The 23,816-nt window shown below is 51.1% G+C and overlaps 3 protein-coding genes across 7 annotated transcripts in view; 1 reads left to right on the top strand and 2 right to left on the bottom strand.

Annotated features, from left to right (window-relative positions):
- Positions 1 to 2,543: 2,543 nt before the first annotated feature.
- Positions 2,544 to 15,093, bottom strand: LOC133397437 (NACHT, LRR and PYD domains-containing protein 3-like). Of its 3 annotated transcripts, none has more exons than XM_061668324.1 (8): positions 14,098 to 15,093; positions 9,199 to 9,321; positions 8,818 to 9,133; positions 8,431 to 8,490; positions 5,997 to 7,827; positions 5,754 to 5,924; positions 5,415 to 5,588; positions 2,544 to 5,341 (listed from the first exon to the last, which is right to left on the bottom strand). In XM_061668324.1, the coding sequence occupies exons 3-8, from the start codon at positions 9,071 to 9,073 to the stop codon at positions 4,645 to 4,647; spliced, it is 3,189 nt and encodes a 1,062-aa protein (XP_061524308.1). In that variant the 5' UTR covers positions 9,074 to 9,133; positions 9,199 to 9,321; positions 14,098 to 15,093; the 3' UTR covers positions 2,544 to 4,644. The 3 variants fall into 3 exon arrangements, with proteins under 3 accessions (XP_061524308.1, XP_061524309.1, XP_061524310.1); XM_061668325.1 differs by lacking the exon at positions 14,098 to 15,093 and adding an exon at positions 10,087 to 10,199; XM_061668326.1 differs by lacking the exons at positions 9,199 to 9,321; positions 14,098 to 15,093 and having other exon boundaries at positions 2,544 to 5,225; positions 5,295 to 5,341; positions 8,818 to 9,165.
- On the top strand, positions 11,968 to 23,801 carry cpm (carboxypeptidase M). Its single transcript, XM_061668335.1, has 12 exons — positions 11,968 to 12,610; positions 12,745 to 13,103; positions 14,874 to 15,035; positions 15,381 to 15,478; positions 16,700 to 16,872; positions 17,210 to 17,309; positions 17,414 to 17,519; positions 17,574 to 17,744; positions 19,138 to 19,290; positions 19,367 to 19,515; positions 19,588 to 19,829; positions 22,524 to 23,801. The coding sequence occupies exons 3-11, from the start codon at positions 14,876 to 14,878 to the stop codon at positions 19,819 to 19,821; spliced, it is 1,344 nt and encodes a 447-aa protein (XP_061524319.1). The 5' UTR covers positions 11,968 to 12,610; positions 12,745 to 13,103; positions 14,874 to 14,875; the 3' UTR covers positions 19,822 to 19,829; positions 22,524 to 23,801.
- The window catches only part of dclre1c (DNA cross-link repair 1C, PSO2 homolog (S. cerevisiae)), a 5,836-nt gene continuing 2,341 nt past the window's right edge, over positions 20,322 to 23,816 (bottom strand). For 2 of the 3 annotated variants that reach the window (XM_061668328.1, XM_061668329.1), the window contains 10 exons: positions 23,586 to 23,641; positions 23,410 to 23,511; positions 23,252 to 23,324; positions 22,500 to 22,640; positions 21,986 to 22,287; positions 21,866 to 21,920; positions 21,421 to 21,509; positions 21,256 to 21,350; positions 21,054 to 21,140; positions 20,322 to 20,987 (listed from right to left, as the gene is read on the bottom strand). In XM_061668328.1, the coding sequence (XP_061524312.1) occupies positions 20,404 to 20,987; positions 21,054 to 21,140; positions 21,256 to 21,350; positions 21,421 to 21,509; positions 21,866 to 21,920; positions 21,986 to 22,287; positions 22,500 to 22,640; positions 23,252 to 23,324; positions 23,410 to 23,511; positions 23,586 to 23,641 (1,584 nt within the window). In that variant the 3' untranslated portion in view covers positions 20,322 to 20,403. Of the gene's footprint in view, positions 20,988 to 21,053; positions 21,141 to 21,255; positions 21,351 to 21,420; positions 21,510 to 21,865; positions 21,921 to 21,985; positions 22,288 to 22,499; positions 22,641 to 23,251; positions 23,325 to 23,409; positions 23,642 to 23,816 lie in introns of all 3 variants that reach the window. The other variant, XM_061668327.1, reaches the window with a different exon arrangement.

Raw genomic sequence — 23,816 nt, 5'->3', positions numbered from 1 at the left:
TTTACACGGTTTTGGGACGTTTCAGTGGATTTGTGGGCAATTTTTGTCCAAATGTTTCCGTGGCTGTCGGCGGTTCCGCTCCTCGTGGACAAGCCGCGCGGATGCGTCGTTTCCCCGAAAACCCCAACAAGACGCCACCTGCGGGCACGCGACCCTGTCGTCACGAAGTACGAAATAAGATCTCGCGTCAATACTTTAGAGATGAATAACAAAAACAAGACTTTGGAAAAGCTTCGTGCGATTGCCGACGAACGGCCACTCCTGATGGAAGCCCTGCCGAACGTTGACTTGTTACGGCCGTAACGCGTAACGTTCCGGATATCGGGGGGATCGTTGTCTGACATTGCCATCGCGTCCACGTTGAACAGCTGCTCGCCGCACGCTATTTTATTTCCGCCGCGCAGGCGAAGGTTCTCTTTGCGTGGGGCGTCAACGCATTTTAAGTCACCGATCATCGCCTCCGTGCTAGCGAACGAGCTACACTTCTTCGCTTGCGTCTTACACGTATCGTTTACGTTGTCTCGAAGGGAGGACGAGGAGCGGATCGGAAAAGACGCCTGCTAATTGCTAAGCGCCAGCTACAAGCGACGTAAAACATCGAAATGAGCGATTGGGTGAAACGATACACTCGCCACGTCGGTCTGGCTGCGACGGCGTTTTGGTGCCGAGTCGCCAACTTTGAACAACAAAAGAACAGGCCGATTCATGCATGTTTGGAAATATAATGTCGTATCAAATGACACGTCCGCACAGGACGCCGCCGCGTCTGAACCGGAATTGAATTAGTACGCGCACGTCACTTCAGAAGGTGGGCAAGTTAAAAGTATATTCTTCTTCTTCTTATTATTATTATTATTATTATTGATTATCAAAAATATGTGTCATATAATATCACCTTTATTAGTCCCACAATGGGGAAATGTTCGTTTCGGCAGCAATTGCGGAGGTCGGAAATAGAAGTGTATCACATAAATAGCACGCAAGCCGTCATTCCATTTCTTCTTCTTCCGTTGGTCCAAGAAGTGCATTGCACAAAATGGAAAGCAAAAGTTGTGCTCATGCAGGGACGATCCAATCCAATCCAATCCAATCCAATTCAATCTCTTAGCAGTGGTACTTGTTCGGTAGAGTTGCCTTTTGGTTTTTGTTTATTTGTTACCCAGGTTGAAAAGAGAATTGGTAACGGTGAATGAACCCATCCATATATGCAGATATTTGTGATGATGGAATGTCGAAATCTCACATAGTGATACTTGGATTCAGGCTGCAACTGCGTCCCGTCCCCCGTCACAAGGTTGATGTCATAGAAACATCCACATGACAAATGTCGAAGCCGTCAGCGATGAATGACTGTCGCGCGGAAATGTTCTTGACGACTTTCTGACAAATTTGGGGCAACTCCGTGAGGGGGAAGAAAAACGTATCTTCCTTGACTAACTGGCCAGGATGATGATAACCTCAGATGAACATCGAATATATTTGTTGTGAGGTTTCTGTGGAAAATGTCCCTTCCATATCGCTTTTGGAAACAGTCGAATCGCCTGGCAAAGTGACGCTGCGCCAAGCCGGGTAACAAGATGGCGCCCTCTCCTTTCAGTGTCGGCACTTGTTTGCGTTCACGTGCTTCAGCCGTGGAGCCAGCTGGACGCACCGGCGGTCAACATGCGAGCAGGCTAAAGGCTACGAGGTCACCTGGACTGGAGAAGTTTTTCTCCAAAGGTTCAAAACTTGATTTCTACTCGTTCGCTTCATCTCGGGTTAAACTTGGAAGCTTGATGTGAACAGGCCACCGGCTCGCAGACTAAACGTCTTGAATATTTGCATTTTTGTTGAGGCAACAGGCGTAAGGCTATCGGTGCGTTTTGTTTGGGGTTTTTTTTTTTTTTTTTTTTTTTTTCCACCGGGGAGGAATAAGTGGCAAAGGAGGTAAATGAAGGACTCGGAAGGAAAATGCGCATGTGTAAATGTCTAGAATTAGACGGTGGGAAGGGAATGAGGGGGGAGGAGGAGGATGGGGGGCGGAACACATTGTTCGCAATCGAAAAATGGCTTCTTCCATTTCAGAAAAGACGGCAGCATCAGAAACAAAAGGTGGAGAGAGAGAGAGAGCGAGAGAGTGTAATTTCCTGATCGTGTGGTAGCTGGTTGCCAAGGCAACCGCTTCAAGCAAAGAAAAAACAAGTTCTGTGGCGATAGCACAGCACGCGTTTTGGCAATGGCAGGACAAAACACTCTGTTGAGAAATGAGCAAGTTATGAGTTCATTTCAATGTCCACGCTTTGCTTTGAAGGGAACGTCGACCTTTCCAACATGGCCGCCACGGAGGCACCTGGGCTGCTCGTCCTCAATGTAACCCGAAAGGCTCCGCATATTTGCAGCTGTTGACGCCCATGAGCAGCTCATGCTTGATTTCCAACCCTGGCGCAGTCTGTGAAATGACACTTGAGCGCACGGCGATGCTTTCGTGCTGCGGACTGAGAAGCGAATTCGACGCTAATTGAATAGCAAAGAGGATCTGGTACGATAGGAAATGTTGTGACATTATTTTATTGATTTGTTCCTGGACATGCCCTGCAAAAACCCAGAATCTCACCGAGAATGTTATTTCGAGTCAAAGCCCATTCAAATTGGATACCATCCTCATCAAATTGCCAAAAACCACAAAACGTATTCCCCTGGCAAACTTTTTGTCTTATTTCAAGTCAAAATGAGCTCGAAACAAGGTTTACGACAGGACACCTTCTGAAAGACTGTTTGCAAATGTTTGTTTTGTATCACACTTGATGGCCGATGGTTTCCGCAGACCCTGAATGCAGCGCAGCGTTCCTCTCATGACTTGGCCTCGTGGTGCGTGTGCGCGCGCGCGCGCTTGTGTGTCAGTGAGTGTGTTTGCGTGTGTGAATGATTCCAAAAAAAAAAAAAAAGCGAAATCGTAAACACCTTAATGTTGGATGGGTGTCCGCGGTTACAGAGAGCGCAACACATTGTGTGTGTTCGCGCGAGCATATTTCACGATAATGAAGCGGCAGAGTTGGACCTTTTCCGAATAGAATGACATTGGCATTCGTTGCGCCCGTCTCCTTCGTGACAGTTGCCGTCACAGCAGTAACTTTCCCAAAGTCAAACGTCTCCACTCCTGCCCGCTGACGTCACCTCCGGTCTCGCACCGGCGCTGATGAACTAGGAATCATGATGACGACGCAATGATTTGACCGTTGTACGCCAGCAATGATAAACGAGCGTCGTTAAGATGACAAAGAAAAGGAAGGGGTTGAGGAAAGCCAGAGAAAAAGAGTTGAGGGTCTCTGCAAAGATGGACGACACTTCCTGTTCCTCTCCGCACAACATAAATGGCATCGGCACGCAATCGTGTGCCCCGCGAGCGGCCGCGATGGGCGGAGCCGATTGGCCTGTCGATGGCGCGGTGTCGCGTCGTCGGTCTTCCTAGTCGGACCTCCTGCCGGGGGCCGACGGCGCGGCCCGGAGAACGGAGTGGGCGGGGCTACCGGATGTTTCACGTGCTGACAAACGGCCGATGATGTCACCGCGAACGCCGACTTGAACCATGACCGACGTGTTTGTTGTTCTTCCCGTTGAAGATTCAAAGTAACACAAAACCCCCTTCATTTAACATGACAACGACCAAGAATGTATGCAAACGGCGAAACATTTCGCATCGAATCAAAGCAAAACTGGATAATCACTCGAATGAGTGTGAAATGTGCTCGGCTCGCACCGACGCGCGTCGTCGCTGCATCCAAAAACTCGGGCTCAACCTCAAACTACAACTGCATCCCAAAAACGTGTCTCATGACATAAGCACGTGTCAGGCTCAAGACACCGAAGACAGACACAGAGGGAGGGAGAGTGTAGAGTGTAGTGTAAAGAGTGTACTGAGTGTACTGAGTTCCAGTCTCCAACCCGTTTTCTGAGTCCACTCTGCCGGATTCTCTCTCTTGATTAGTTGAGGGCAGTTCCCTTGTTACCTATGAATTCCAACAATACAAAGGCGGGGGCATCCATGCTTGTTGCAGCTCACGTGATCATGGCATCCCATTCTTGGTTGTGGTTGAGACAGTGGAAGAATGATATACTTCTGATCAAGACACAGAAAGACTCCTCTCAAATGTGTCCTTGCACCTGCAAGCACATACGACTCATCCCGTGGGAGAAAGCTCGGCAGTGATAAAACATTTCTCGACTCTTAAGTCGAAGCGAGCGGAAAAGCACAACACATGCTAACTTATTTCCATTTTTCCATCAGCACGGCACACACTTTGCCTGGGAAGATGACACTTGGCGAAACGGTCGGGTTGTTCAAAGCGAAACTCTTCTTTTCGCAGTTCCCGTTGACTTCAACTCGTTCAGTGCTGCGGTGAGTGGGACGAGGGCGCCCTCTGCTGTCGTACCTGTTCATCGCAGGGCCCAAATGTGTCCCATGCTGATGACGTCGCATCCTGCATCGTGCCAGGTTGGCACTGACGGCTGTTCTTCCTCGTGTTGCTATGAATTGAGTCTAAGTTACGATTCATATCGGCGCGTCGCCCCCTGAACCTGCGACGACGGGAACGCATTTCCGCCAAGACCCGTTTGCGCTTTGCGGTTGTGCTGAGGACGTGTTGCGCTTATCTCGCAGGGCGGGCTTTAGAAGCGGGTAAAGATGAGCACGTTTTCCCCACCGATCGACACGGAGTCTCCGACACCGTCAAATCCGTTATCGAAGCCAAATCCGAAGGCCGGATAAAGTGGCTGCGTGAAGGTGGCGTGGTAGGCGTGGAGTAGTATCATCCCCTCCGAAGTCACTTTGTAGAAGGACAGCGCGCCACCGGGATGGTCCAGAAACACGGCTACCTTGTTGGACTCCGGGGAGGCGCGGGGTTCGAGGTTCACCGTCCTGTCGTGGTGGCGCGCCGCGTAGGTGGCGTTGTCGTCGCACAGCAGCGCCCAGGAAGCTTCTGCGCCTCCCAGACACACATCGTCACCCTCCCCGATCCGCCGGATCGTGTCGTACGTCGCGCCAACGGAAACCTTCCCCTCCAAGTCCACCTCCCAGTAGCGGCGTCCACTCAGTCCGTCCTTGCAAAGAATCTGACGCCAGCAGGTGAACCTCTGCGGGTTCCTCGGGTACAGCTGCTCCTCCAGCACCACCGTCACCGTCTTGCAGCGGTCGGACAGTTGGAGGCAGTCGTGAGCCGTGTTGGGGTCCAACGTGGGTCTGCAAAGATCTGAACAAGACAACAAGGACTCCACTTTGTCTGTAAAGTCTGACGTTATCAACCATTTTAACGACTCACATTTCTTTAAGCCGGAAATCAAACGTTCTTTGCCGCCGTGATCCAGGCTGAAGAAAGAGGCAAAGTGTCGGAATTTAACACGAACAAACACGCTGAAGATCAGCACCGTTTGGATCCTACTTGACAGTCTTCAGGCTGGAGCTGGGATTCATTTGGGCCTCCATTAAGATCCTCTTTCCTTCCTCTCCCGGGTAATTGTAGCTAAGGTCCAGCACTTCGAGGTGGGAGGGGTTCAGCTCGAGAGCCTTGGCCAATGAAACGCATCCTGGCGTCGTGATCATGCAGCCTGACAGCCTGCAAGAAAGGAGAGAGAGGTCAGGACAGGAACACGGTCAAAGCTCTGAAGGTTCCGCCGGAAGGGACTTTTCTTTTTTTTGTGTGTGTGTGTTGGGCTCATAATAAAAGTGATTCCATTGATTGGTCGACAGGAAGCACTGAAGATCTGGAGGAGAACATCACCTGAGGACTTGCAAGATGCAATGTGGCTTCGCCAGTCCGTCCGAGAGGATCTCGGCCCCGCTGTCGTACAGGTCATTGTCGCTGAGATCCAGATGCCTCAGGTTGGACGGTGAGCTGAGAACGGAGGTCAGCAGGTGATAGCTGTCCTTGCTCAGGTTGCAGTCATTTAGCCTGGAGAAGATGAGCAGGAAGATGATGTCACAGCGGGCTAAACATGATGCCTGCTGACTTTAGTGCACGTACAATGATTTTTGAGAAGCTTTGACCACTGGCAGCAGCATCAAGAGCCCCACCGCCGATGCACAGTACTGCTTAAAGTCAAAGCAATTCATGGCTTCGTCGGAGCTCAGTAAAAAGAAGACCAGGGCCGACCACATGTCCAGAGCCTCGATGTTGGAGGACAAACGTCCTGAACGTAAGTATCGTTGGATCTGCTCCAGCAGGGAGTTGTCCTTCAGCTCGTTTAGGCAGTAGAAAAGGTTGATGTTCTTTCCTGGAGTGTTCTGCTCTATTCTTTTCTTGATCAACAGGACCGTGTCTGACTTGTTGTACTCATTGTGCTTCGGAACCTTGAGCAGTTCACCGAGGATGTCCTGGTTGCACTGCAAGGAAAGGCCCAACAGGAAGCGCAGGAACAAGTCCAGGTTTCCGTCACTTTTGGCGGCTCTTTGGATCGCAATATCGTGGACCTGAGTGATTGGCTTCTGCTTACAAAGCATGACAAGACATTCCAGTGACAGCGCCGAATGGGCTAGTACGTTCTTGTTGTCGTGGAAGAAGCTCATCATCACGTACAGAGCAGCCAGATACTCCTGCATGGTCAGATGGATGAACTGAAACATCTTGACCTGTTGGTTTTTCTTCAGTGGATGTACCTTCTTAATCACCTCGGTGAAGACTCCGGAGTGTTTTGCGGCTCGGAGGTAATCAAAACCGCTGTCCCGCAAGTCGTTCTCGTAAAAGAGCTGACTTTTTTTCATCAGCTGGTCAAATGCCAGTTTTGCTAGCGCTTTGACGTATTTGATGCTCTTCGTCGTCAGTCTCTCCTTGGACTTATCCAGGTGATAAAAAAGGAACGCCGTGTACATCTCAGTTAGGGTTTTAGGCAGCTCGCTGTACTTCCCTTTGTCCAAATAATCCTGAAGAACTTTGGTGGTGAGCCAGCAGAAGATGGGCATGTGGCACATGATGAAGAGGGTGCGAGATTTCTGGATGTGCTTAACGATGTACTCCTCATCTCGGAACCTCTTTCTGAAGTAGTCCAGCCTCTGGGAGTCACTGAATCCTTTCACCTCTGTTTTGCTGTTGATGAGATTAGGCGGGATGTTGTGCGCCGTCATAGGCCGTGTGGTGATCCAGATTCGGGCGCAGGGAAGCAGGTTCTTCGTGATGAGGTTTGCCAGGAGCACCTCCACAGGGTAGGCCTTGGTCACGTCGAGGTCCTTCTTCGTCTTGTTGCTCAGGTCCAGTTTGAGGCGGCACTCGTCCAATCCGTCCAGCACAAACAAAATCTTGATGTTGCTGCTTTCGTAGTTATGCTTCCCAGACCCCTGCAACCTGACAAATATAATGTTCAGCATCTCCACGCTCACAACCTTGGTCTCGGGGATGGAGTATCGGATGAGGTTTGCCAACGAAAAGCTTTTCCCATTCTCCAAGTTCAACTCACGGAAGGTGAAGGGAAATATGAAGTCCACGTCCTTGTTGGTTTTTCTACTAGCCCAGTCCAGCACAAACTTGCGGACCAGGAAGGTTTTTCCAATCCCAGCGAAGCCAACGGTGAGCAAAAGGCGTATGGGCTGCGGCTTCCCGCTGGCGCTTTTGAAGATGTTACATGGTTCGATAGACTTCTTGGCCACGCCGCACATCTCCATCTGAAGGACCTCGTGCTCCGGGGTCGGACTTATGTCGGCGCCGTGGGTGATGTTCAGATCCGTGTAGATGTCCGCCAGACACGGCTGCTCCCAGGGCTCGGTATTGCCCTCGGGAGCGTTGATATAGGCACTCCGCAGGTCGTTTTGGAGCTCCCACTTGAATTTGGCGATCCGATCGTTGTCGACAGAGAAGATGGTACCTGAAGGAACATAATGGTGACACAAAAAAAAATCACTGGCTCTAATCCACAGAACGTCTGAAAAAGAGGTTGCACAGTTTTTCTTTGCAGAGAGGACAGATAGCAGATACAACGTTGCGCAGTCTTCTGAGATCTGAGCCCGAGGAGGGCCGCGTACGAATCTTTATACGGTAGCTCCCCAAATGCTAACGGCCTGACGAATACACGTACCGCGGGGAGCCTGGACTCTAGAGTCTTGGCTGTTGGGAGACGTTTCCTCTTTAATCCAAAATGCTTCTTCAGTTTTGAATTCATGGCTATTTATGTCTGCAAGCTTCAAACAATTTCCCACCAAAGATTGTCTCACTCCGTGGGTAAAGTGGTCACCAACTGTTTGTTATTCAAAACAATGGTCATTCGCCAGCCACAATTGGCACCAACAACCCCCAGGAGACACACCCATCAGAGACATGAATAGGAGCGCTCCACACCTAAAAGTTGGAAGAATCCTTTTCGTTTCAACATGAAACGTCTTCAACTCAAATTCCAATTGCGTCTGTTCAACTCTTGTAAACTCGAATGAGATTCGGAAGGAAATATTTGTTTGTGCTGAGCTCGACTTACTAGTTCTACGGAGGTCGCAGGCCTTCCTCCTCCTGGTGGTGCTCTTTCCACGGGCAGAATCTGCACAAGACAAGAACAGTTTCCAAATGCTTAAGACGAACTTTGTTGAAGACTCAGACTCACGCAAACATGAGGGTACGCTCGTCTTCCGGGATGGAATGAGCTCCTCCTGGGGTTTATTGCAGAAAGGAGGTTCAACAAACTGAGTCTACCCCTCAACTCTTGAGTTGCATGGTGACTGGCTCAGACTGTCTTTCACTCATCCTTCTGGAGCACACAACCCGGTTTCCCTTATCTCAAGGTTGCCCTCCTCAGAGTGTTCACGTAACCTAGTTTCTGAAATCCCCACGCAAAAGCCACTTTTATGTTCGGTGAGGTTCGCCTCACCTTTTATTCGCAACACGCCCTTGCGCAGCTTCTCGGCCAGGTGGTACTCGTTGATCGTCTCCAGGATCTTGACGGTCTCCTCCACAGCGTCTTTGCCGTGCTTCTTCTCCAGCTCGTTGACGATGTCCATCTGGTCGGCGTTTTCATCTACACTCTCGGGCAGGTGCGCGTGGAACCTGAAGACCTTGAAGTTGACCTGTGACAGCTCGATCAGCGTTCCCCACAGTTGGTCCTTGCACTCGTTGTCCAGCGCCATCCTTCCGGCACGGAGTCAGTCTGCTGATGATGAGCTCACTCGCCGTCGAATGTCCTCTGCCTGAAAAGTGGCCCAGGCGACCGTTGGATCTGTCGATCTGTTTACGACGACTTTTATGGACTTACTTATGGGAAGTCATTTGGCTGACGTGACGCGGAACAGCAGATTTCCCAGAAATCATCATGACGTCAGAACCGTGTTCTTACTTCCTCTTGTTGCTCGATACTCGCTGGTCACTTCATGAGGTACTTTTGCGGGACAAAATCATTGATTTTGATTTCAAGAAAACCTGCAATAAACCTTTGAAGACAAAATACTTTGCACAGTTTTATTTTCTTAGTAAAGAGATCGAATAAATCACAGGCAGTAGGTCGACGTTTCCCATCGCGGTACGACATCGCAACCGAACCCTCCATAGTTCCATGTTCGCCTGATGTCTGATAAGAGGCCGGAGTCTGATCTCTTACAAGCCCCCAGTTTGCACACCTGCGCACCGCAAACATCGGCGTGGCGGCTACTTCCGGGTCCGCGAGGCCTGACTGTGACTTTGCTGGTCAACGGTCCGACATCGCCACTAAGTTACAGCCGTCTGCGGTTACTCAACCAGGTGTCTTCCCTGCGGTTTCCGAAATGACTCGACGACAACTGACGAAATCGACGAAATAACTCGCCGACCGACCGACTGACTGACTAACCAACGAACTGATTGAATTGACTGGCCAACTTACTAACCAATAACTTAAAAAGCTAAATAACCGACCAAGTAACTGACTGATGGACTCATTGACCGACTAATGAGCCGGACAATGAACTCAACTAACCAACCCGCTGACTGACAAAACCGACCGACTGACTGACTGCCAAAAGAACTAAAACTAACTAAATCACCGAGCAATTGACGAAATAACTCACCAGCCAAATAACCGACTGACCAACCGAGGGACTAACTGACCGTCGGACCGACTTACTGGGCGTTGAGCTAACTGAGTAAACAATTCCAATTCCACACAAACCTGACAAAATTCACACACGGAGGTGGAGCGATCACGCTCGGGTGACGTGACGTTCCTTTTCCCCATTCGAGTGACTCGACGAAAACGAGGGTGTTTGCGTCCTCTCAGAATGGAAAAGAAAGAAAACGAACGGAAGCTTCTTGTTCTTGCCGTCTCATCTTGCCATGTGAGCGTCTTACAAACGTCATCAAGCCAAAGTCCATGTCGCCACGGCAACCTGAGGGCCTGGCCTCCACCCCGTGCGCGCATGTGTGCGTGGAAGTCCAGAAAAAGCTCTCCTTGATGACGAGTTGTCGTCACGCTAGCGCCCCCCGCAGGCTGTGCTGTTGCTCCGCTGGAGGATGAGGAGGATGTTGAAGATGAGGGTCGTGAGGACAACTTGACTTGTTTGAGGTAACCGACAAAACATCTGCGCAACATCAGATTTGTGACGGCGTGAAAAAAAAAACCCGACCTTTTTCATCATAAAATAAGTCGTGCTGTTTGATTGTGTTATCCATGAGTTGAAAGGACCCCAAAAAAGTGAAACATATCTCCATCCATCCATTTTCTAGCGCTTATCCGAGGTCGGGTCGCGGGGGCAGTCGCTTGGGCAGGGAAGTCCAGACTTCCCTCTCCCGAGCCACTTCATCCAGCTCTTCCGGCGTGTCCCGGGTCGTCCCCGTGGTCTCCTCCCGGCGGGACGCGCCAGGAACACCTCACCGGGGAGCCGTCCGAATCGGATGCCCCGGCCACCTCGACGCGGCGGAGCGGCGGCTCCTCCGCATGAGCTCCTCCCGGATGACCGAGCTTCTCGCCCGTTGTCTCAGGGAGAGCCCGGACGCCCTGCGGAGGAAACTCATTTCGCCCGCTTGTATCCGGGATCTCGTTCTTTGGGTCACGAGCCGCGGCTCGGGACCGTAGGTGAGGGGAGGGACGTAGATCGACCGGTCAATCGAGAGCTTCGCCTTTCGGCCTAGCTACTCCGTCACCACGACGGCCCGATACCAAGTCCGCATCACCGCAGACGCCGCGCCGATCCGCCTGTCGATCTCCCGTTCCGTTCTTCCCTCACTCGTGAACAAGACCAACATATCTAAACATATGTTCAACATATCGATTTGATTGGAAGAATAATTCATGCGCTTATTTGTAATGAATTGAATTTCCGACCGAAAGCACAAGATGACACGAAAGCACTACTTTTGTCAAAATGAAACTCCTCAACATTGTATCTTGGTGTCAAGATGGCGCCAAAAAAACTTTTATTGCTTTGGCCTGAGCCTCAAAACAGCAATTAGGTGAGTTTTTCAGCGAATAACAGATGCCTGCTTGCAACAAAAAAATCTTTGAATTTGTGAACGCCAAAGCACCAAATGCGCGGCTTCGCCGTACAATATTGAGTGGATGATGACAAAGATGATGATGATGATGATGATGTTGATGTGTGAGTCTTCCAAACAGGAATCTGTTCACCATCAGAATCACAATCATCTTTATTTGCCAAGTATGTCCAAAAGACACACAAGGAATTTGTCTCCGGCACGACAACAGACAGTCGATTGACACAGAGAACACTTTGGAGACAGAAAGACGTTGACAAAAAAAAAAAAAAACAGTCACTTGAGCAATAAAGGCTTGCGAGTTGTATCGCATGGTGACATGAGTCACACAAGAAATCAAAAAGTCATCAGGGAAGGACAACAACATGCAGCACAGCGTCGTCATCAATCAAGGCTCTATTTTTTTAACACCTGCTCAACGTGTTGTTTCTGGAGCGTTGCCTCGCAACAGTCAAAATTCAAAAGGCAAAAAAACGTGTCTATCGACGTAGAGATGTCACTACTTCCAGAAACCCGCAGAGGGCGCAGTGGATCCAATCTCCGTAGAAGCCAGAGAAGAAGAAAGTAAAGAGGAAGTCAGTTCGAGTCGGTTGACAGGAGCGAAATAACAGATAACTTGATTTCTTTTGACCGATGATAATCCCTCAAATAGAAATTGAATTCACGCCGCTGCTTTCTTGTTGCCGGGTTTTTCTGTTGTCGTCCTCCAGCTTTCCGAACGGGATGAATGCCGCATGTATTATTATTTTTTTCCCTGGAGCTTTGCTCCTGTTCTTGTTCCTATTTGCTTTAGCGTCTTGTGGAAAAAGAAACAAAATTGATTTGTATTCCCATTCCTTTCTCCGTTTTTTGACATCTCATTAACAGTGTGCAGTCAACACAATTCTGAGATGGAATATATATTTGAAAAATGAAAGGAAGTCAAAGCTACATGACATCATTTTGGTGTTTTGTTTTTCTTTTTCTTTTAAATGTGGATGGAACAACATGCATTGTGTTGTCTATTCATTATAATTCCTGATAAACGTATTTGATATTTGGCACAGTCTCGCAAGAATACAGAACATAATTCAAAAACGTAGGGCAATCATAGTTGTGACTACTTCCAGCAGCCCGCAGGGGGCGCAAATGATCCACGCCCACCAAGTTGACGTCTCCAATCGCGCTCGCTCGCAGCCACGGAAGAAGAAACTCAACGACAAGTGAGTTCCAGTAGGAGCGAGACAGTTTGCAGGCTGAACGTTGGTTGAAAATAAAGAACAGATAAATGCCAACAATCAAGTGCGGATGCATTTTTCCTGCTTCACTGAGCTCTATTCCGCTGATTTCTCTGCAGAGTTGAAGGGGAGCTTTTGCTGCTTGAAAGGAAGCCGCTCGAGGGAACATCCTGGCCACATCAAATTGTCATCCCTGCTGACAAATGCACCGGAAACACACAGTAGTTTGGGAGCAGCAAAGCATACGAATGCATATTTGTCCCAGCACTTTGCTCCGATAGCACCGAAAGCAGCAAGCGGGCGGATTTCGCCTGAATTCGACCATCTGCTGCGGGCGGGGCTAACGCTCGAGTGGGGGCGTGGCGTTGCAGGCTCCCCGCCCCCTCGCCCCGTGCCGCCGCGCAGAAGGAGCGAGCGCGCGCTCGCTCGTCTCCTTCGCAGGCTCGCGTGGTCGTCGACAGGCTGAGGACGCGCGCAGGTAACGTCTACGGCGGCGTGACGTCACTAGGCTCTTTTACTCGTTTCGCTGACGTCACGTTTTTCGAAGACTCGAAGGCGGTGGCGCGCGTGTTTCAGTTCGACTTTGTCAAAAGTTGTTCTTGCACCCAAAAATCGGTTTCAGTCGCCTCAGAGAAGTTCCTTGTCTCCAAAGTAGGAGACTCGTCAAAATGACACTCGTGCTCTTTTTTTTTTTTTTTTTTTTTTTTTTTTTTTTTTTTTTTTTTTTTTTTTTTAAATCTCGTCAATGTCCATAGTCTCCTTTGACAATTGAACCCAAACAAATGAATACGACATAGATGGATTTGATTTAACCTTGACTGGTCCATCCAAAATGTTCACTTGGAATTTCGACAATGGCTGCAATTGTTCACAAAATGCGATTGATGTCTGTCAAAAAATGTACTTTATAGTCATAGTGACACTTTGTTCCTATACTTTTTCATAACTTTGACCTCTGTGTATAAAAGTTGTCATTTTATAAACATGTTTCAAAACGTAAAGAGACTTTTGTAAATTAGACTCCTAAAATGATTTGAGTGCTGTGCAAAGTTCGGAGGCCGCCGCTGTTTCACCCCCCTCGTGTAGGGTTTTCATCTTATTCATTTGGACATATAAACAAGCCGTAAAGTAGGACGATACGTTCCGTCGGATTCCACCAAATCTGCGCAAAGCGTTTGTGGCGGCTACGCCTGGTGCGCGACACAAGGAAGAAAAAATCTGCGTCAAAGTACAAATGCAGGAATGTCCGATATTCAAGTGCATGGAAATATCGGCCGTTTCTTTTGTCATGTTGTTTTTCATTCCAAACGCGACTTTGTGTCCGTGTTACGTTTGACAAAGTTTCGCGTGACCGCGACCGCCGCTCCCCACGCATACCGCCATTGGCCGAGCACAACAAACAACAAATAATGCCAACCTGTTCTCACCTGGATCATTAAAGGTTAAAACCATGAAAAAACAACAAATCTCACCTCGAAGCAGTCGGCCCAGCTCCCGAAATCAGGCAGGAAGTCGACGTGCTTCCGAATGAATCGCGGCGCAAAGCAGCACTGCAGATGCTGCTGTTTTGAAAGAATACGATTCAAAATGGGAACCTTAGAACGCCGGCGCAGGTCCCACGACACGCGGCTGGTGACGTTCCGCCGAAATCGAGTCTTGACTCGTACGCGATCCTTTTCAAGTTCTTTCCACTTCAAATTGTGCCCAGATGATTTTGGCGCGTCACGTGACATCGTTTTAAGTCGCCCTTTTGTTCCGCCGCTCGTCCGCATTTTTCCTGCGCGATGACGGCTGCTCATCGTTTGTCGTTCACTTGATCGCGTCTGCCGTCGTCGTGCTAAAATGCGGCTTCCTGCGAATGAGTTTCATCTGCGGGCTCACTGCGGGGGAAAAGACTCCATTCCAACACGGACATCGGTCGCACACGATTCAAATGCGTTGATTGGATGATTTGGGAGGACAATTCCATCAGTTCGCCCCATTTTCGTCACGCCGAAGCCAAAACGTCTCGCGCTTCTCCGCCGTAGCACGTCTACGACCTCGATCGCGTCTCCTGCCTCGACTTTGTACTGCCCGTACCGCGTTTACCGCATCTCCTGTCCGCAATTTCGACTGTGTGTGTCTGCTCTGTTGACCGCATGTCCCGCCTTCACGTGTCCGCGCCGTGTACGATATCGACCGTCCGCTGGGAGAGGCGGAAAGTGGAAATCGTAACTTGACGATTGTTTTGTGTTTTCTTGCTGCGCAGGCATGTCACAACCCTCCTTCCTCCTCCTCATCCTCGCCCCCGCTGCCATGATGCTGGATTTCCGTTACCATAGCAACGGCGAGGTAGCGGGTTACCTCCTCCGGGTCAACGCCTCCAACCCGGACATAGCGCACCTGTACAGCATCGGACGCTCGGTCGCAGGTACGCGCGCCCGCGCACAGCTCGGGTCTCAGGTGGCCGTCACCGTGGCGACCGTCACACCGACTCTGTGGTTTGTGCGATCGTGTAACCGAACTGTAAACTCCAATTAATCTAATCCGGCACGTCCTGATTTTGCCATTCTCACGCACACACACGCGTAATCAGACCAACAGACACACTCAAACCATCATGAACACACACACACACACGTGTCTACATACGCACACAGTAGAAACAAGACAGTTGGTGTCCTGGATTAACTCAGATTAGCTCTGTGTGTGTGTGTGTGTGTGTGTGCGTGCGTGCGTGCGTGCGTGTGTGTGTGTGTGTGTGTGTGTGTGGCAGGTCAACAGCTATGGGTGTTGGCTTTGGGTTTGAGCCCCCGCCATCACACTGTTGGCATCCCTGAGTTCAAGTATGTGGCAAACATGCACGGAAATGAGGTTTGGCCACACACACACACACACACACACACAGCGTAAATAAATAGGGTCAGTGGAGTGTGGCGGCTCAGAGAAAACTTCCAGAAAAAGACCTTAACACTCAATGCACGCACACACACACATACACATTAACAGAAGGAATGTGGAAAAGTTCAACATGTTCTTGGCTAACCTTAGCATGAATGCTAAGTGATTAGAGAGTGGTTACCATGGTAACCAGGAGCCAGCCAACAACGAAGCTTAGCGGACCCTCGTTAATACCTGACCGTCGATGCGTAACGGCGCGTGTCTTTGTTAGAAGCTAACGTGCTAGCTAAACGCGCTTTTGATTTCTGAGGCGCCGCGACAACTAATCGTTTTTGACTTGACGCTCGGGTGGGAATGGGCGCCGACTTCCTGTTTTGTCAAGAGGCTCAACAAGCGCGCGACGCTTGTTTTGTCTGCCGACATTTTGCAATCACAAAACTCACAACTTCCTGTCTCTGTCATCACACACACAACACAAACACACACATTGCCACATACAGACACAAATCCACACAGCCCACGCACACTCCGTTGCCCTGATTTGAAGGTCGCGTGGGTGTCAAAGTTCATCATGTGAGCGTTGACAGCTGTCAATCATGCGCTCTCACTTGTCACGTCGGTTGATTGGCAGCACGCCAACATTCCCGTTGGTCAACGAAAGATGTGTGCGCGCGTGCTTGAGGTTGTCGTTGTCGTCTTTGTGTCAGTCTGTGTGGCTTTTGTCTGATGCGGATTGGCTGAGAGAGGCAGGGGGCGGGGCCAACTGACACTTCATGTGAGACCCAAACCCAAAACATACAAAATCCACAATTGTGTAACATGCATGGAACCTGACCACACAAATAGCGACACTTTTGTGCATGCGTGTTAAACAGTCACCGTGGCAACGGGCCAGACGGCCGGAGGCCGGTCCCGTCCCAACGTGCGTCGGCTCGTTGTTTAACCGTTCCCGCCCTTCTTGTCTTCCTCCCTCGTTCATTCTTTTTCCATTCATCCTCTCGCTGCCAGCCTGACTCACGACATCACTTCCTGTGTGCGTCACAGTCGCGTAACCGCAAGAGCGCACGACAACATCCACACACAAACGCGCGTTCCCACTCCACGACAGCAGGTGGCGCTGTGACCTGTAATGGAGGCGCTCTTCGGCCAATCACAAGCAGAATCCCAATCGTGTGCGTGTGTGTTTGTTTTCAGGTTCTGGGCCGCGAGCTGCTCCTCCAGCTAGTGGATGACCTGGTGCGTGGTTACCGTGGCAACGAGACCTGGTCCATACAGATACTGAACAGCACACGCATCCACTTCTTGCCAACCATGAACCCGGATGGATTTGACCAGGCTGACACCAACTGTCACCTCAGCCAGGGAAGGTACACACAGACACACACAGCAGACGCATAAGCACAGACACACACACACACATATAAACAATTAGCCCACAGACACACCCCACACACAAAATTGAATTGATCTTCAGAATGTCCTCTTGTTGTTTTGCTGCCCTCTTCTGGTGACACATGATCACTGCAGGTGAACAACAGGTTTCCAAAGAACACCACAACTGAACACATTTGATGCACCGTGCACACGTGACAGTTGTGTTGTGTTGTGATGCTCAACTGCAGACACAAAAATCAATCAACAGGAAACATGCTGCAAAGCAAGCACGTGTGTCTAATCGTGCGAGTGCGTGGGTGTGTTTGTCAGGTTCAACCGTAACGGAGTGGACCTGAACAGGAATTTCCCGGATGCCTTCGCCGCCCTGCGGGGGCAGGCCGACGTGGACGCCGCCAGCAGAGAGGCTGAGGTCACACGTTTGTTTAACTCCGTCTGGTTGTTTGTGTGGCATGTGTATGCAAGTATGTGCACGTGCGTGTGTTTGTTCTGAACTGCGTGTGCGTGTTCTGGCAGGTCCAGGCTGTGATTGGCTGGTTGAAGACGGAGACGTTCGTCCTCTCGGCCAACCTCCACGGCGGCGCCCTGGTGGCCAGCTACGCTTACGACAACAGTAACGGCGGTACGCGTGCGCACGTCTCGCCGGCGCACGCAGTCGACTAATGTGTGCATTTAGGCGGCGAGCTGGTGGGCCAGGCGAGCCTCACGCCCGACGACGACGTCTTCATCCACCTGGCCAAGGTGTACTCGCGCAACCACGCCAACATGCACCAGGGGGGGCGCTGTGGAGACCAGGGACCCTTTAAGGAGGGCATCACCAACGGATACCAGTGGTACCCGCTCACAGGTCAGCGTGTATGTGGGCAGGGAGGTCGGTTAAGTATGGAGATTAGGGCCCGACCGATTCTAGCCCTTTTTCAAAATAATCCGAATCGAGTTTTACCGATGAATCGCCGATATTCCCACCATTTTTCATGAAATGCTGTCAAGTGTCTCTCTGAACGATGTCTTTGCGCCCTTTGTTCACAGGAGGGATCTCTGACTCCATTCAGTCCAAATACGATCGGTTGAGTTTCTCGAGAAAGGAACCAAACGGTTCTTGAAGTGATTCCGTTCAGTACGTTCACTCAAAAGATTTGTTTGTTTCACCAAAGCATTCACGAACAACGCAGCATTATTCCGAAACCGTCTCCCAGTTGCAAAATATTTCAGTCTGTCTGTGGGGCCGGCTACCGAATGCCTTGCAGCCCAGTACCGGTCCGCGGCACGGTGGTTGGGGACCACTGCACTCAAGGAGAAAGTTGTGGAAAACAGTCAAATGTTCTGTTTGTAATTCGTATCTCGGTTATCGTAAGCGTTAAGGGACCAAAAAAGAATTTATATTCGGTCTACATTTTTTTGAAATGAATTGGTAATCGGAACATTTTTCGGACAAATTTTGGAATCGGCATCAAAATCCATATCAGTCGAGCCCGAATGGACATCAAGTCGGCAGGTGAAATAGTGAAGTCGCGGTGTTAAGAAGGATCGTCGTTCTGAAAAGGACCGAAACAAACAAAAAAATGTCGTATAAGGTCGCAAGATGCGATTCTGATTGAGATTGCGTTCAGGAAATAAGTGTTCAACAGATGAAGTCATCAATTTTTTTCAATTTCAATTTTTTTCGGGGCCGCCACGTTGGTAGATATCGCCCTCTGCTGGCCGTCAAAATCGGCGTCAATTGCTGTGTCGCTTGCGTCATGTGACCAAACACGGTAAACGAGTTAGCGGACCTTCCGTGGTTGCTGCGGTAACGAGCAGAACGACGAGTGTGTCGATGGTGTGATCGTTTGAAGACGAACATAATCCAATTTTGTTCATACACGGCTGTCGGCTAAAATGTTTTCCGTGTTCGGTCATGTGATGTTCGCAACGGTGACGTTAATGTCGGTGGCCAGCCAGCAGAGGGCGATATTGTCCAACGTGGCGGCCCCCTGAGATGGACGGAAACGGATGACTTCATCTGTTGAATTCGCATTCAACGAACGCAATCCAGATCAGAGGAGCGTGTTTCGGCACATACAATGTATTCTTGCAATCCCCCCAAAAATGAACAAAGGGGGGTTTGTTCCCCTTAAGCACACCGCCCACCATCAGATAATCACTGACACCGTCCTTGGAGACATCCCATAATCAGACCTTTGCTGACTTTGATGGAAGGGGAATCGGTGTGAAAATGTTGGGCTGATGCACGTGTGCAGGCGGCATGCAGGACTACAACTACGTGTGGGCTCAGTGTCTGGAGGTGACCTTGGAGGTGTCCTGCTGCAAGTTCCCCCCCGCCCACCAACTTCCTGTCCTGTGGACGCACAACAGGAAGAGCCTCCTGGCCTTCGTCCGCCAGGTCCACTTGGGTGAGCGCGGCGGCGGTGCGCTAAGCTAACCGGAGCGCGAGCGGGTCGCCGTCACCTGCCGCGTGTGTGCGCTCAGGGGTCAAAGGGCGCGTGTTGGACGGGTCGGGAGCGACGGTGCAGAACGCCGTGGTGGAGGTGGCCGGCCGCCGCAACGTGTGTCCCTTCAGGACGGACAAACACGGCGAATACTACAGACTGCTGCTGCCGGGGAAATACACGTTCACGGTAAAGGCGCACGCGCACGCATCCTTGCTTCCTGGAGTTGAACTTGCACCCTCGCGTGTTTTTCTTTCCCAGGTGACTCATCCCGGTCACGAGCTTCTGACCGAGACTTTTTCCGTCCCGTACGGCCCGGACCGAAACACCGCCCTGACGCGTGACTTCCTGTTGCGTCGTGTCTCCGCGGCAACGGACGACCCCGTCCGCGTCCTCTCGTCCGCGTCCTCTCGGTCTTCGGCACCCGACGGCTCGTCCGCGTGTGCGCTCGCCGCGCTCTGGACGGCGCTGGCGTTCGAGACCCTCACTGGCTGACGTGCAAGGTGGGACTCAACACCGCGGGAACGACGACAAACTTGACGTTAGAAGCCAGTGAGGATTTTTATCTTTTTTTTCTGTGTGTGTTGGCTTGATGGCACAAGATTTGAGCGTGGCGTTTCCACGGGAACACATCAGCCTCGCCGAGCACAAACCAGGCTGAGTTTTGTGGCGCGTGCGTGTCGTGTCCTGGAGGCGTGTCGTGTCTTCAAGGCGTGTTTTTGTGACACGCATCATTGTTGTGTGCGTCTGTGGCACGTAACGCTAAAAGCGAGCGAATTCCCTCGCAAAAACTTCTTTGTTCATTCTGACAGGCGCCGCAATTGTTTTCTGGGCACCGCTCGTTGAAGCGGTGCATCACCTCTGCGCATGTACGCATTGGAGCTTCACCGATATCGCCATGAAGTTTGTAAGAAAAATAAAAAAGCTTACCGCTGAACGAGGCTTGTGTTTTGCCAGCTCCCCGATGAGCTGCATGAATAAACTCGCTCACTGACTGACGTTAAAAAACTTTATTGTTTGATACGAGGATTCGAACTAGAAAGGCGGCTTTGATAACGAGGAGGCGATTGAAAGCGTTCAATCGGGACAGGAAACGTCCTCCCCGCTGGCCAACTTCCTGGACACCGGCGCCCTTTTGGAGTCCGGCGTGCAGGAAACGCCATAGTCCGACGACACCCGGGACCCGGGCGGCGGCTCGGACGGCGCGTCGCCGGCCCCGCGGTCCTCGCCGTCTGCGTCGCGGTTCTGCGAGGAACTATCGGAAGCGGACGGCGAGAGGACGAAGCTGTCGTCCGCATCATCTTCGCGTTCACTGAACGCTTCGGGCGTCTGCGAGCCCGCCGGCCTGGTGGGGGCGGGGCTCGGGGCGGAGCAGGGCTGCGATTGGCTGTTCTGGCTGTCGGGCAGCGGCTCCACGGTGAAGAAGTCCTGCCATTTGGGCAGCTCGACGGAGGCGCTTCCTGTTTGGGTGGACGTTTTAGTCCCGCTCGCCTCATCTTCCTCACTCCCCTCGTCGTCCTCGCTGTCGTCGTTGGATTCGGCGCAGTCCACGTAGTTGTACTTGAGGTCCGTGTGGTCGTTCTTGTTGTCGTCGTCGCGAGGGTCGGGCTGCAGTGAGTCCTCCGTGGGGGCAGGGGGCGCCATGGCATACGGTCCCGGCTCTGTCGAACAGCCAAGAGGAATTAGCACACGAGCTCGCGCTATCAGGAAGCCGAACGCGGCCGCACCGTTTGGGACCCGACGGCTCGCCGTCGGCTTCTTCCTCAGCGGCGCGGCGGCGCTGGCGTCAAAGAGGTCGTTGTCGCTGTCCCAATCTGACAAGACAAAATGAGGCGTCTTTGAGGTGTGTCCTTGCGGTGAGCATCTTTGCGGTGCATGATTTTGAGGAGTCTTTTTGGCACGTGTGTGTCTTTGATGCGCACGTCTCACCGTGAGGCGTCGTCGTGGCGGCGCTGCGTTTGAGCGCCCCCAGTGGTCTGTATGTGATGTTCTCCTGCGGCGGCTTCCTGCACACGGTCCGGAGCCTGCCGGAACATTTGGACGCTTTTCACACCGGTTGAGCTTTTGTGAGTTGCCGTCAGGCGCCCGACTCACATGTGCGTGACCTCGCTGAGGGTGCGCCCTATCGGGACCACATTGGGGAACACCTGGACGGGTCGCAGGTAGGACAGGAAGTCTTTGATCTGAAACGGTTTGCCGAAAGACACGTTAGCCACGCGTGACGCTGCGTCTTCCGCATTCCTTTTTTTGTTGTTTCAAGTTTCCAACAAGGAATCGAAAGAGGTTCCACCGTGGTTACCCAAAAGGTCACCTCTATCCCAACGCGCTTTTCTGTCATCTCAGTTTGAGTTTTTTTTTACATATTTTTGGGGAGATTTCATTTTTTGTGCATTTTTTCAAACCTAATATTTTGAAGGTCAAAAAATATTGAAGATTACAATGAACACTCAGAAACTTGAATTCAGAAATTCAAACTCCTCAATTCAAATCGTACGATGGGCGCAATCCCCTTGTGCGTGCGGTCGGGAAGGAAACCGACCTCGCAGTAGGACGAGTGGAAGCTGAAGCAGGCTCGGAAGGCGTTGCTCCCCGATCTGCCGAAAAAACAGAAGACGACCGAAGCATCTCAGCCAATCAGAAGCGTGAGAGCGGCCGTTACCTGACGACGACGTCGGTTTTGCGCGTGCGCTCTCCGAACCACATGGTGGACGGCTTGATGCTGAGCACGCGCAGGTCGGCCCCGTCCGGAGACGCGCGGCCGCACGGCAGCCGGTCGCCACGGGGATTCGCCTCGTTCTGCGCACAAACAAAGTCGGCCTCTTCGAGGCGCACGTCGTCTTTGCGGCGCGACGTCGTCACCTTTGGGTGCCGGCAGGCGTGGATCTGCGTCCGATGCTCGCCGGTCACGTAGCTCAGGATCTCCGGCATCCTCCGGAACATCAGCAAGTTGTTGACGTGCACCTGAGGGCGTCGGGATGGCAGGCGCCTTTGAGGCGAATGCGCGTGGCACATCTGCGGCACGTGACTATGTGGTGCGCGTCTTTGACACGAGTGTCTTCGAAGCACATCTTTGTAAGGTGTGTCTTTGAGGCATGCGACTCAACGTTTTGTTTCGGTGTTTTCTTTGCGGCGTGTTTGTTTGTTGTGTGGGTCTTTGAGGTGTGTGCGTTTACCCGCGTGTTGAACTCCGCCCCCAGCCTGGTGAACAAGTACTCGTAGCCGTACGCCGCCTTGCAGTTGAGCCAAACCACGTGACGAGCGCTACGAGCGATCCAGTCTCCCACCAGACGCAAGATGGCGCTCACGCACGCCTCCTGCGGGCACACGCGTGAATGACATCACGGTGAGAAGAAGAAAAACAACAAGGCTAACATTTCCGTTGTTCTATCGAGTTTCCCAAAGCTCATGTTGATGTGTCTGCCTGCAACTAACGATTATTTTAATACTCAATTAATCAGTCAATTATTGCTTCGATGAATCAATGAGTTAAATACAATCCCATTTTGTACATTTCCATCTCTTTCACCAAAAGCAAAAATGAAGAAACAAATTGATGATGATTCATTTTGGTCCATAACATCGAAAATTGCAAAAAGTCAAAGCAGCTGTTTGCAAATGTCTTATTTTGAGAAAACAAACAAAGATAATCAGTCTGCTTTCATGGAGGACGAGAGAAATCCGAGAATTTTAAGTTCAACGAGATCTCGAAATGATGACTTGATTGGCTGTGACTTAATGATCATGAAAAGTCCCATCTATTATTACGATGATGCATCTTTACGTGTGGAAAATTCTAAAATTGTTTTTTTTATTCCGTTTCTGTCTTTTTCACGATCAAATGCGATGCAAATTTCTTTTATTGTACTTTGTATGAAGCCAATAAACAAAGGGGAGATGCGTTTTTGCAACTTTGTTCTGCGCGTACCCGAGAAGGAATCTGGTAGAAGCGCGGGTCGAAGAAGGTGGAGTCCACGTACACGCTCCGGATGTCCTTCACCCTGCCGGCAAACGCCATGACGTGACCGCGGGAAGTGGAAGTGGAAGTGGAAGAGGAAGAGGAGGACGACGAGGGTGGGGACGCACCTGCCGCCCGAGTGCAGATGCTCCATCCTGGCCGCGTCGCCCGAGGCCAGCCTGAAGTCTCCCGTGTACAGCGCGTTTCCACAGCCACCTTCGAACAGGAACCTGCACACACGGCGGCGGTGCTCGTGGACTAGCTGACGCCGCCAAGTGCCGGCGACTACGTCGGCGCCACTTACATGACGGAGCCGGGACAGTGCCCGGCGGGGAGCAACGTGACCGCCAGCTCTTCGCTCTGCGCGGAGAAAAACGAGCTCGTAAGGTCACGGGAAAGCGATGAGAGCGCCCTCGTCTCTTCGATTTCTTGTTCATTCCAAGGACAAGTCAGCTGATTGCGTAATACTTGAAGTCATTCTGCCACCTCAATTGTGCCGGGCTTTCAAATGGCACAAGAAACTGAAGAAACAAGG

The sequence above is a fragment of the Phycodurus eques genome, chromosome 22 (genome assembly GCF_024500275.1).
Source record: "Phycodurus eques isolate BA_2022a chromosome 22, UOR_Pequ_1.1, whole genome shotgun sequence".
NCBI classification, from domain to species: Eukaryota; Metazoa; Chordata; class Actinopteri; order Syngnathiformes; family Syngnathidae; genus Phycodurus; species Phycodurus eques.
Note: the sequence above shows the minus strand (reverse complement) of the source record. Positions and strands in the feature narration are given on the sequence as shown.